This window comes from Scardinius erythrophthalmus (assembly GCF_964197995.2).
Source record: "Scardinius erythrophthalmus genome assembly, chromosome: 19".
Lineage (NCBI taxonomy): Eukaryota > Metazoa > Chordata > Actinopteri > Cypriniformes > Leuciscidae > Scardinius > Scardinius erythrophthalmus.
The window spans coordinates 8,335,472-8,349,967 of NC_138239.1; the positions used below are offsets into that span (position 1 = coordinate 8,335,472).

The 14,496-nt window shown below is 35.8% G+C and overlaps 1 protein-coding gene across 1 annotated transcript in view; it reads right to left on the minus strand.

Annotated features, from left to right (window-relative positions):
* The window catches only part of LOC308707626 (proton-coupled folate transporter), a 31,891-nt gene extending 18,633 nt beyond the window's left edge, over window positions 1-13,258 (minus strand). The window contains exons 1-4 of the mRNA XM_081394230.1: window positions 12,986-13,258; window positions 6,613-7,360; window positions 5,371-5,468; window positions 210-348 (exon numbers count right to left, since the gene is read on the minus strand). Coding sequence (XP_081250356.1) covers window positions 210-348; window positions 5,371-5,468; window positions 6,613-7,360; window positions 12,986-13,102 — 1,102 coding nt within the window. The 5' untranslated portion in view covers window positions 13,103-13,258. The remainder of the gene's footprint in view (window positions 1-209; window positions 349-5,370; window positions 5,469-6,612; window positions 7,361-12,985) is intronic.
* Between the last annotated feature and the right edge of the window lie 1,238 nt (window positions 13,259-14,496).

Below are 14,496 nucleotides of genomic sequence, written 5' to 3' on the forward strand. Positions count from 1 at the left end.
GTTATTGTATGTATGAATTGCATTTTTAATGTCTTTTTGAATTAATTAACAGGCCTGGACAAAATAAATGAGCATCATGTCATTGACCCTTCTGCAAAATTAACTTGACAATGATTTTACGGATCATTCTTCATGCACAATATCTTTGCAAGGAGCTTCATTGTGTCAATACATAATTTAAATGAGTCATATGAGTGATGGGAACTTACCAAGGAAGACCATCCATGTGTTGTTTGAGAAGGCGAGTAGGACGTAAGAGGCGATTCTGAACACAGCGCTGAGTTTTGCTAAAGTCATCTCCTTAATACACCTCATCAGCACAGGGAATAGACCCAGCAGACCAAAGCCCTGTCAGAGAGCATCACAGAAGGTTACATCTGTGCTAGGATAAAAAAAAACTGCCATAATTTGGTTGACGCTCAGTCAATTATAACTGAAGCACCCTATTGTATTTAAATGCCTTGAAAATGAGCAAAGAATGTAAATGGAAGAAAATCTAAATGGATCCATTATTATCTAATCAGCTATTGGTTCATTGTTAGCTTACCCTAATTCATTTCACTTTAAGATCCACGTATAATAAAAAAAACTTTAACTGCATTACCCATAAATGTAATCCAGAGTCCCTTGTAAAAAGCCTAATATACCTGCTGCCAAAATATGAGATAACATTAAAAATATCTATATGGCAGTTTTTCCCCATGGCATCGATGTCAAGCCCTGGTTATATGTATTTGCCATAATGTTGCTATGCATTTGCTGTGATTTGTAGCTAGAGTATTGTTGATATTAGCTAGGAGGCTCAGAGATATTTGTCTCAGGTCCCTCCTACAGTGTAAATCTATGGAATTTTTCACCTGTATTTGATCACCAATTATTTAGGTCGTACTATGATCATTTAAAAATTTTAAAATGATGCTGGTGTCGAATAATGTAATATAAAAGTTGCATAATATCTGAAATGCATGATCACGGCACTAAGCACTAGACATTTCTGGGGTTCAGCTTGTATAAAAACAAAGCCCATACATATTTATATTCTCTCAGATGCTTGTAACAGTGCATTAATTAACCTTCAGGGTTTGTGCCTGATGTAACAGTGTCAAAAGCAGTCAGGCTGTTTCACTCAGAACGGCTGAGAGCACTTGAAAGCGAACTCACCTGCTTCCACGTTTGCGTGTGAACACGCGTGAGAGGTGCGCGAGACGTGGCGTGACTCATTTGCCCTGGCTGCTCATGCAAACAGTTCTGATTTAATTACCCGGTGTCAACAGACTTTGCCACCGCCTCTGATTCGCAGCAGAAAACATAATGGGAATGCATAAACATTCCACGGAAAAGGTCAACGCTCCGTGTTTTTACTTTCATCAACTCATTAGAGCCTGGAGTGTTTAATAATTCCTCTCCAACTCCACGCCACCCTAATTACAAGTCAATTCCAGCCCTGCAGCCATTTATAAAAACCGCAAGCGTGGAGCCATGTGAGCCAAGATTTTGAAGCCTCAGATCTTTAGAAGCACAAGATCAGCTCCCCTCCGCGATGCCTTTGTATTTAAAAAAGTTCCTTTGTCTGTCCTTTTTTTCCCTCAATTGACTCTTTCAATTGCGGTTAATTAAAACTTTTTGCTTAACGTATTGGGTGGCGGCTCGCTAGCTGACATCCCCTACTGACAGAGTGTATAATAGGTTCCATCAGGATCGATGCCTTCGGCTTCCACACAAAAGGCAGCAAAGCGATTGGAACCCCAGTGCTGCATCCCGGTATCAATGGAGAGCCATCACCTCACCAATCAGGAAGGGTGCTCTTTAAACTGGCAGGCTTTGTTTAAGTGTCACTCTAAGACACAGCATCGACCTGCTCAGAAGAAGAGTTTCCCATGGCAGGTGACAAAAACAAAGCTGCCTTCAACCTCTTTCCCATCCCTACTTCTGTACAGACCGTCTCAAACTGCAGAGCTATTCAGCTAATGCCACGGTGAAGGAGCACCTCAATCAATAGTGAAACTCACAATTCACTAGTTTTACTTTCTTCCCGAAACAGAACATACAGCAGTATTCAGTATGCTTCACTTCATGCTATCTGTGAGAAATGTACGCTAGTTAAAAATGTTGGGGTCTTAAGATTGTTTTATGCTTTGAAAGATGTCTCTTATGCTCAGCAATTCATTTGATAAAAAAACACAGTAAAAACCATTAAAATACCTGTTTTCTATTTAATATATTTTAAATATAATTTATTCCTGTGATGTCAACGCTGAATTTTCATCAGCCATAACTCCAGTCTTCAGAAATCATTCAAATATCCTGATTTGGTGCTCAAGAAACGTTTTGCATTATCGATGTAAAAAAATAGGTGTGCTGATTAATATTTGTATAGAAAGCGTGATATATTTTGTTCATATGGAAGCTTGTTTCCGCTATGTAATGAAAAGAATTAAATTTAATTAATTAAAAAAAATTACATTTATCTCACAATTCTTTCTTTTTACAAAAGTCGAGTTACAAAGGCCAGTTCTGAGGATTTTTTTTCTTACTATTGTGAGTTTACATCTCAGAATTCTGATAATTGAGAATCACAATTGCTAGATATAAACTCGAAATTCCGTGAAAAAAAGTCATAATTGTGAGTTCTGTTTTCGCAATTCTTAGTTTATTTCTTGCAATTCTGACTTTAGAACTCACAATTGTGAGTTTATATCATGCAATTCTGAGAAAAAAAGTCTGAATTGTGAGATTGCAATTACCTTTTTTAGTTTTTATTAAGTGGCAGAAAAAGCTTCCATATGTTATTTAATGAATAGAAGTTTAAAAAATCTGCATTTATTTGAAACAGAAATGTTTTGTAACAATGTATAAGTCTTTACTGTCACTTTTGATCAATTTAGTGCATTGCTGTTTAATAAAAGTATTAATTTCTTTCAGAAAAAAATTAAATCTTACTTACCCCAAATGGTAGTGTAAATGGGAAGCAAATTGCTTCAAACCAAAAATATCACTTATCAAATAAGATAGCACAAAAGCACTACAAAAAAACAAACAACGTTGTAAATACTATAAAACCGTCAATGAAATCATGTTAATTATCCACTCCCCAGTGCATGTATAGAAGCATGTTTCTGCTTCAAAGCAAAAGATTAAAAAGGTAACTGAGATAAAGATTAAAACAAGAAATATTGTCACAATGTGAGATTACAATTGTACGACTATGAGAAATTGTGAAATATAGTCCCAATTACATTTGACATGTGACAATCATTTGCTCATTTAAGACCTTTAATATGATTTCAGATGGCACATCTTTATAGTCACAGTCATAAAGACTGGAACATTGCTGTCCACAATAACCTACCTGTACATTCTTGTTTTGACAGCATGTGAATGAACATGTGCCTTTGTCCCGTATCACTGCAGCCCTTATGGAGCTGAATTAACTGATGCTGAAATTGAAGGTGTGTTGTCTGTTAAGAGTTGTGTCATTACCTTATCTTCACCCCATCGTTTCCTTTCTGACTAAATCTCAAAACTTATTTTCAAGAAATAGGTTATCAAAGGGGTGTTTGAGCAAGGACATCGTCAAGTCAAATCAAGTCACCTGCATTTATATAGAGCTTTTTACAATACAGGTTGTTTCAAAGCAGCTTTACAGTGATAACAGGAAAATAATGCAATAAAGATTGTTTTGGCTGTAGAGCAGCACTAGCCCTCATTTTGTGTTTGGGTCATTTTGACCCGTGCCGAAATTGCTATTTCGGAATGTTATTGCATTGGACTAAAATTTACTGACTTTACTCACCCAGAGTCTAACAACTTCCCAAAAACTTTTTTATACTTTTTGTGGGTTTTTTTCCACACTGTAACACTTCTGGTGTTCCCGGTCAAAAATGACCGGCCTACAAAAAATTGCTTATAAATGTCTGATTATGCTACATCATCGCCAAATATTGGATTCAATCTTTTTGTCAACTTGTTTTCTTTCAATTAGGATGGGTTTTGTATTTCTTTTTGGAATTGATCGAGCGTAGGCCTTTTTGATCTGAGCTTACATACCTCAGGTTTTGAGTGAAAAAAGCGTTATTTGTGGATAATTTTGTCAATTTTACATAAAAATATGGTAAAAAAAAAAAAAAAGTGCACTGTTTATCACACTAGTGTGCTTTCATGTTTAACCAGGAAATTTGTTTTGAAATGCTTTGATTTTGTACAAAATGGCACAAAGTCACACTTGTGATGTTCCTGGTCAAAAATGACCAGCCTTATAAATCTCTTATGTTATTTTATCACGAAATATTGGATTCAATCTTTTTGTCAGCTTGTTTTCTTTCAAATAGGACGGGTTTTGTATTTATTTTTTAAACTGATTGATCGTAGGCCTCATTGATCTGAACTTATTTGGTCAAAAATGACTGCCCAATGAAAATGAATGGGGGAGTCGAAAATCAGAGAAGCAAATAGTGTGTTCATCATGTCCATGTTCACATGTACAATGTGGGCTTGCAAAAATGTGGGCCTCAAACCTGTGCATGTGTGGATCCATGCATACTCGCACACACACACACACACACACACACACACACACACACACACACACACACACACACACACACACACACACACACACACACACACACACACACACACACACACACACACACACACACACACACACACACACACACACACACACACACACACACACATACATGTTAATGTGCACAAACAAACTATTTTGAGTATTACCGACTATCTTTTTCACGGAGATGAACTTTATCCTCAAAACAGTGAGGCTCAGATCAATGAGGCCTATGATCAATCAGTTTAAAAAATAAATACAAAACCCGTCCTAATTGAAAGAAAACAAGCTGACAAAAAGATTGAATCCAAAATTTGGTGATAAGGTATAGCATAACGAGATATTTATAAGCAAATATTTGCAGGTCGGTCATTTTTGACCGGGAACGTCACAAGTGTTGTTGGGTTTTCAACACAGCACAAGGGCTAGAAGAAAGTTTAAGAAGTCTAGAAGTCCAGTTTAAGTAAGTTCAGCATTGATTCATTTCAGTTGTAAAAATCATTAGTTATTAATTTAGGGGCCGTTTACACAACACCGTTTTCAACCAAAAACGAGACCGCAAAACCTTGTGCTCGTGCTCAGCTGTGTGTGCTAGCAGAGAAGAGAATCAAATGAAGAGAAAGCAAAGATACACTGCAGCTGTGTCCAGTCAATGGCCGTTCTGCAGGGCCACTGCTGTTTGAGCCTGAAATCCACAGATTTAGTGGCATTTCAAGGACATCCACTGATCTCCACTCAGAGAGAGCTGAGAGACATGAGTCATCAGAGAAAGCATTACTGCATTAAACAAGACCACTTACCAACAAGAGCATCCTCACAGAGTTAAAAACCCCAAACAGGGCAGTCGTAAACTCTCGAGGCTCGTACATCAAATACAACAGCAAGATCGACTGATCCCCTGCAGAGACAAATGCACATAAAAACACATTATTATTTATGTCCACCCTCTCTCCAACTCTTTGTTGGCATGACTTTCAAAGATCAATGTTTTTCAAAGCAGTACAGTGTGTGAGATGATTGAACGTTAATTATGAACCAAATAACGACAATTAAATTCGACAAAATTAAAGATGCTAATATTTAAGACCACTAATAACTCATTTTAAGACTTTATGGAACATGGTAGAGACATCTATAGAAATCCCCATGTCTCTCTCTGGCCTCAGGAGTGACAGTACTCAGATGGAGTGCTTTAAAAGCTCCCTGCAGTGGCTCAGTGCCATCATCACAGCCGACTCCACCACAGGGCACGTATTAGATGCACTCATCATTCATTACAGCCTTCTCAAAGCTGGAACAACTATTTTTAAAGTTTTATTTTTAAATGAATGTTTATGCAGTGTTATTTCATTATCTCATATATATTTCATTTCAAACTCTCTTTACTAAAAGTTAATGTATTCTTAAATATATATACAATATATACATATTATGTGTGTGACATTTTAACAACAATTATTACAATTAATTACAAATAAATAATAAATAAAAATTACAATAAAGAAATCTACTTTTATGGACATTACCAACATAATTTCGAGTAGGTCAATTATTTTAGTAGTATTATATAAATATATGCTTACTTGCATGAATTACAAATATGTAAATATGTCATATAAGTATAGATCACGGTAGTATTTGTTTAATTATTTAATTTATTAATATCATTTATAATATAATGTATACATACCGATTTGAAATAAACAAATATTATTAAATCATAAATAATAAATTATTTAATTGAATAAATAAAAATGATTTTTAAATTAATTTGAATATTTAATTATAATAATAGTTATTATTACTATTACAGGAACTTTTACTGTATTTCGGGGACAATGTGGTTAATTGTCATGAAAAAACTGCAACAATTTTTATTTTTTGGGGGTTAAATGTGATCTTGACATATTCTTGACAGGTTTCTTGAGATTAACCTGCATACTGCTGCGACACACTGAATATATATATGTGTGTGTGTGTGTGTGTGTGTGTGTGTGTGTGTGTGTGTGTGTGTGTGTGTGTATGTTCGTGTTTGCACTGACCAATAGCCACCAGGTTATTTATGAAGGTGCAGAGAATGAGAAGGTGCAATTTCAGTCTCTGCTGCCCTGACCTCCTCTTGAACACTGCTTTGAAAGACAGCTTGGCGTACTTTAGGATAGACAGCCGAGACTGGTCTGCTGGAGAACATTGCTCATCTGTATCCTCTTTATAGGCAGATATACATGTATTTTTCCCTGTCGAAGGGTCTCTCAGCCAAAGCGCAATATAAAGTAATGCCAGGACGTGGCAGCCAATGTAAGCCCCGAACGCTGCCTTGGGCCCAAATTCTTGATCCAAAAATCCACCAAGGAGGAAACCCACTGTACCGCCCACAAAGATCATGGACTCGGCCACGGCCATACGTAAAGTGCGACTGGAGCTGGAGCCCATGGTCAAGTCGGCCAGGTAGCTGAAGGAGCTGAGGAAAATGGAGACATGTCCACCTGTCAGGCCTGTGAGGGCAGCAGCCAGCAGGGTCCAGTAAACACTGATGTTTCCCAACAGGGCCACAGCCAAGAGCAAACCCCCACTCAGCAGGGACAACAGAGAAGGGAACACCATGACCAAGCGACGGCCAGTGCGGTCAGACCAGGAGCCCAGCATTATAGCCGGAGGGATGGAGAGCAGGCTCAGGGTGGCGTTGAACAGAAGAAGGATGTAGGAGGCTGACGTCTGAATCTCCTCGTCCTCTTTGTGGTTCTTAGAGTTACTGCAGAGAGTTTCATTCTTGAGCAATTCTTGACATACCTACGAAAGACAAAAGCGATTCAAATTCATATCATTATCGATATTTACAGTTTTTTTCAATCGCTAACAAGCGCTTACCCATACTTCAGATACTTTTTCTAAACTCTTAACACAGACTCACACCTACAAAACACAATTGGCCAAATGGTTAATTGTCTTCTCAAAAACACATTTAGTTAAATATATACTAACTCTTCATTTCAAAACAGAACACATGTTTCTCTGCACACACTAACTTTACCAAAACACTGGAAATCTGACTCAAAATGAAATTTTTCTGTCAAAGAATAACACTTGTTTTCACTTCACAAGGTACATGCAGTCAATCAAAGTACACCAGGTTTCAAAATCCTGGCTATTGTTGACATTACTAAAACTGCATAGACTTTTATGTTTCAGTTTTACAGGTATTTGCATGCAAAACAAGCAATCCACCATTTTACACTAAATTCTTGGTTGGGAACTGTCCACATGTACAGTACTGTTCACATTCGTAAGCATTCCAATAAAAAGCAAATCAGTTTTTATTCCTTTACTGTTTACTACAGGAGGTACAGTAGAAACACGGTTTGATAGAACAGAAAAAGTTTTACAGTATTGCTTACACAGTGAACAAAATATCCATGAAACACACAAGAGCATTCTGAACAAAAAAACAACAGCAAAAAAAAAGCGGGGGGGACAAACCCCCCCACAAAATTACTGTATCTAATCTCTGCGATCTTCAGGGTTAGGCCACATGTTTTCATCAAGATCACATCTGATATCATCCAAGGCGATGCACCTGGGATAAAACTGCTTGGTATGTTGGATCCACCCTTGGAGCCAGCATCCATGGCTTCAAGGAGGGACATCTGCTCATGTGGCTGATGGTCATAAACCTTCCACCTCCACATTACATTTCGTCCAGGTTGACGCCTTTTGGCCAGATTGAATCCTGTCTCATCTACAGTATATGTATATGAATTCATGAGGGGCCTGGCTGGCCTCCAATTCCATAACTCTCAAAACAAAGTTTATGTAAATCATGTCATTACTGTATACTATACTGTACTGTAACCTATTACTGTGTAGGTTACCAACTTGCAAAGTGCAAAGCTTATAGAACTAGACATTGAATTGAATATACTACACTATACCTGGACATATTGTCGTTGTAGCTCCTTGACTCTCTCATTGATATATTGTTTTTGAACTGATATCATTGCAGAAGCAGAGGTTTTTATAAACTTTCATATTGTGAAATATTACGTAGTACAATATTAAATAACTGATTTCTGTTTCATGTAATACATTGTGTAAAATGTAATTCTTCATGACATTGTTCAAAAGCAACACATTTTGCTAGCAATCAAAATCACATTTAGCTAAAATCATGACATTTACAAAAATGGTAAAAGTTTCATGTAAATGGTAAATAAATAAATGCAGTCCATACTGTATCTAAGGTTTGGAATATTGTTTTTGCTATTGTGGGATGTTGTGTGTTAACATTTGTAAATACTACAAAAACAATCCATAATTTTGTTGGGAGGTATAGCTTGTCTGTTAAGAAAATGTAAGCGTTGTGGAAATGTGTTCACTGACTGCATATTGTGTGAAAACGACAAGAAATGTGTGAAAGGTATGGCCACAAAAGACCGATGCTGTGCTAATTGTGTTTAGAGTTTTGAAAATGTGAACACTGGCTGGACAAACGCTTGTTAGCGACTGAAAAAAACTGTAAATCACCACAACATTGTCTATTAAACACAACGACAAAATCGACATGTCCCTGAGCTTTTTGTCTTCTGAAAGCTTTGTTTTAAAAAGAAAAACAAGTTTCGTCAGCTGAACAATCAGTATGTTAAACGACAGTACGATTCATTGAACGCAGTGTACTTCTATTGCTTGCAGCCTCATTTTCATTCCTGTCCAAAAATAAATGAACGTCTTGTCAGGGTGCTACCCTGACTAAGGTCTATCGCAAACAAACAAAAAATCGATTCTAAGTCACTTACAGATTTTCGAGCAGGTCAGTAATTTAAGTGAGAGTGAGTAATTATATTACTATCTACTTACTTGGGTGAAACGTATACCGTTTAACAGCAACAAAACTTCATTTCATATATACATAGCTAGCTAATGTGTTAATACCTATACGATAACAAGCTCCCAAGAACAACACTTTAGTGACCCGGGATGTCATCCACTACCCTCCTCCTCATTCAGTTTTTAAAATCAGACATCAGCCTTCTTAGTATTCCTCAATCAATTCATTATAAACAAGATAACGACAAAAATAAATAATACAATTATAAAAGAATGCCTGTTTTCCAATTCATTTTTGTGCAAAAATTGTATAGGGTCGCTTACGACCCGAGGTGTGTAACCGTGTAAGTATATTTTTTTCTGCACAACAATAATTGAATCTTTGATGACTCTAAATTGTAATGTTGACTCATGCACTTTCTGTGAAGCTGCTTTGAAATGATGTGTATTGTGAAAAGCGCTATACAAATAAATGTGAATTGAACTGAATTAGTACAAAAAGCGAATCTTCAGAAAAATTAATTTCGAGACTAAATTACTGCAGGTAATATGTAAAACTCCACTCTTGAGAGTTGTTTTGAACGATTCATGAAAAGATTCATTAAAAGAGTTATTTGTTTCCCTGTTTGTACACAGGGAAAGCACTGCTAATGCTTATCATTTAAACTTTGGGAGAACACGTGCTGGGAGACACAATGCATTGTGTTTTGTGCTTTCATGGATTGGTGTGATGTGATTCGTATGAAAATGTAAAAAATGTTCCACCCCTAACTCCATGCCTTAACATAACATCACTGGGGCCTAATAAACCTAATTGAAGTTGTATATCACATTTGCAATCATGATTTTATTTTTTCCAATTATCAGCTTAATTATCAGCTTAATCCTAATGGACCCTTTTAACAGACTGTGATGACGAGTTATTAACATTGTTAATCTAGTAGTTTTTTTATTATTATTATTTTCATTTTTTTTTATATATATAACATGTATGTACATTTACAACATTATACAGTATTTACTACTTATAAAAACTATATTATAGTTTATGTTATATTACCTTGGCATTAAATTACAGAAAACACTGCTGTGTGAGTGTTTCTAATACAAATACATCTTTCTCTCTTCTGTGACTGTCCAACATAATCTGTCAAATCTATCAAATCATAGAATCGCGAACATGGATTTTTCTTTTGCTATTGGAGAAAACAGGAATACAAAAATATATATTTGTTGTAGTATCGACTATAGAAGTTAACCCAGCTATGATGACTTCTGCTTCTGTGAACCTTAATGCTCATATTATATTGTGTATAATAGTGTAAGTGAACAAAAGTGTTCATAACATGTTTAGATGAGATAACAGTACAGGCGAACAACAGTTGCTTAGGTCAGCATTATTTTTAAGGTGGGCCTTAGCATTTTATGCAAGACTAGAGCTTTAACAGTCTTTATTTTTAGTTGGATCAAATGTTTTAGAATTGAAAACCGGGTATTGCTTCTTAGGTCAGCTTTGAGGATTTTCTACTTCTAAGATTTTATTCATTGTCAGTAATGATGCTCTGAGGCATTATGGGAATGATGCACAACCCGGGCAGTAACTCATCGCACCAGGGGACGCCCTCAGTTATTGTAAGAACAAGCCTCGGGGAACCTCACGAACCGCAACCTCACAAATATGATGATATCAAGGAGCAAATGGCAAGAATCGAGGCCATTAAGAGTGGCGTAAATGAGCACTTTGCAATAAATGATTGGACCCTCTTTAATCTTTCCACAGTTTTCACTGCGTGGAGTTGTGCTCATTCATATGATATATTCATCCACATTTTTCTGAGAGCTGTTATGTGTGGAGCTGCAGAGTTCATTGGAAGGGTAAGAGAATTTAAAGGAGAGAGGAAAGGAAGGACACTCACTCAGAAAAAAAAGCAAAGTGACAGGAGCAGGAACTAAAAACAGCTGCATGTTTTGGAGAGCGTCTCCCTTAAACAAATGCATATATTCACTGCATTATTTATATTCATAGAAATGTCTTTGTAGTTCACATATTATTTTTCCTGCATTTTCCCCTCTCTATTATACTTTACTTAAAAAAAAAAAAAAATATATATATATATATATATGTATTTTTTATTTTATTTTTATTGTTATTTTTGGGCATAAGTTCTCTCTTTTATTATTTATTAGGATGTAAATGTATTGAAATTATAAAAAATGTAATTCATTTAATCTGAATGTAAAAGTGTGTGTGTGTGTGTGTGTGTGTGTGTGTGTGTGTGTGTGTGTGTGTGTGTGTGTGTGTGTGTGTGTGTGTGTGTGTGTGTGTGTGTGTGTGTGTGTGTGTGTGTGTGTGACATTTAAAAAAATTACAATTAATTACAATTAAATAAATAAAAACTACAATAAAAATTACAATAAAGAAATGTATTTTAATGGACATTACCAACACATTTTCGAGTTGGTCAATATTTTAGTAGTATTATATTAATATCTATTTACTTGCATGAAATAGAAATATGGAAATATATTTAATTAATTAATCTAACTTATAATGTATACTGATTAAAATTAAACATATATTATCAAATCATAAATAATAAATTATTTTATTATTATTATTAAAAATGATTTAATTTAAATATTTAATTATAATAATAGTTATTATTACTATTATTAATTATTATAAACTACAGGAACTTTTACAGTATTTTGGAGACATTGTGGTTAATTGACACTAGAAAAAGCAACAACAACAAAAAAATGTTGAGGTTAAATGTAATCTTGACAGGTTTCTTGAGATTAACCCGTGTACTGCTGTAACACACTGAATATACATGTTATAATTGTGTGTGTGTGTTTGTGTATGTGCGAGTTTGCACTGACCAAGTAAAAAGTATAAATTACTTTAAAATGTACAATGAAAGTCTATTTTTAACCAGGTAATACATGCACTTTTTTACTGTAAAATATATTTTTAAAATGAAATGCAAAATGATGAAGATTAGGACATGAGCCTGGCTGGATTTGTTTTAATCATCTTTTTGCCTGCGCTTGTTCATTTCTAATCCATGAAAAATGTATTATGAAAATAGATTTTTCAAATACAAAGCAGTCTCCTAATTATATTGAGTTCTAATTTTTAAATGGCAGAAATGCAGATGTTGTCCGTCACATCGCTGGACATGTCAACTTACCAAAAAGTAAAATTCCACAAAGTTAAAATCAAGATCCTGAAGTTTCTCAGGCACAGTCTATGTTGAAGCTCAGCAACAGAATACAGACTAATGACTGTCAGCGATTGTTTAATCTGGTCCATGAGTGATTGTTTTGCACTGGGACTGTCATGGCTGGTTCGGCTTGATTAATGCCCGCTGCAGTTTTGGGTTTTGAGTACATCTCGAGCTCCACTGCTATTCTCCAAGCGCTCCGTGGTTCTGCTTCGGGCATTTCCGTTTTGTGTACTAGAACTGGACCCTGCTGACCTGTTTTTCAGTTCAAAGAACAAAACACTGACTCGCTGGACCAACTTGATTAATGTCTCTCCTTTTCACTCTCTCCCTTGCTTTAAATCACAAAAAGTAGCAGCTCTCTTACCTTTGTGATAATCATCTGTTGATACGCAGGTGTTACGATGAAAGTGCTGGTCATGTAGAGGAAAATCACCGGCTCCACTGTAACAACTCTCCTTAGTTTCTCTTTCCATGCCGACATATTCAGCTTCGCAGTGACAGATATGGAGACGAGGAAGGAAGAAGGAAATTGTCTCTTAATATTAAAGCCGTGTTAGGTAGAGCAAACCCATGTAGATGTTCATACTGTCCTAAGGGAATAGTGGACAAGGGAAGTGTTTTCGAGTTAAAACACACTGTTAGGTTAGTCACATGCATGTCAGCTGTAACGGGAGGAAATTGTCTCTCTCGACATTCTCTTATCAGGAATTGTTCTACTGTGCGGTTGTAAAAGTGGTTGGCCTTTATTTGCCCTTTGAACACAACCCCCACAGATTCACACTTCCCCTGCAGCAAAAACAAAGAGTGGTGAGAATCCTCTTCTTCTTTCTACAGTATGCGTTTTTAGAATGTTAAACTTGCAAAGTAAGATTTCCTTTGAATTGTGCAAACATTTCCCGTTATAGCAGCAAATATTGAGGTGCAACAATGACAATGACAATTTTCAGAACTTCATTGCAGCCTGGCAGAGATTTCTTTGTATAATTTTCCAGTATAAAGTGTAGTATGACCAATAACATTAAAACATTAGTTTAGTGTAGTGGTTTGTCTCCCTTTGTCCAAGATAATATTCAAAGGCCTTCCTATCTAAGCCAGTGTTCCAGCCCACAGCCGACTCAAACCCTGCCCAAAAACAATTTTTCACCTCGTCCAATCACAGTTGACAGCTTCGGGATTCCCACAAAGTGCCTTAACATAAACATTTTGATTTTATTTATTATGTTTTAAATCGTATTTGCATGATTGTATATTTCCTTGTTAATATGTACGGTAGTTTGAATATGTATTTCATCTGTATTTTACTCCTCTTAAATCATTTAAACTTTTTTATTTTATAGCCTATGATTCATTTTTTACTCTGTCTTTGATTTTTACTGATAAATTGTTAAAAAGGTGAGCTATAAATATGAATAACCCGCACAATGTAATAGGCTGACATAGCCACCCATGCTAGTTTTTGCCTTAAAACATGTATTGCCCTTTACATATTTTAGTTTGTACACATTTTCAGACAATAAATGAAAAACTGACAATTTCTAAACTCAGTCAAGACCATTATTAATAGCCTACTACATACTCTTTTCTCTTTATTCACTCTTGTTTTGTCTACACACAAGCATCAATTGTTAATCAACAATGCCAAACTCAATTAACCTGACTTAAAAATGTCTGTTGTGGGTTGTCACGGAGCAAACCCGTGATCATGAATGGACTGTATGTAGGTACACCATATCAAACACACAAACATGTGCAACATTAACGCAATCTAATTACTGACACTGATATCCTGGGTATTCAGACTGCAGTGTTGTGAATGTGCAATGTTTGTGCAATACTTGAATGTATTGTGTATAATGTGTTTTAGATATTTGAGAG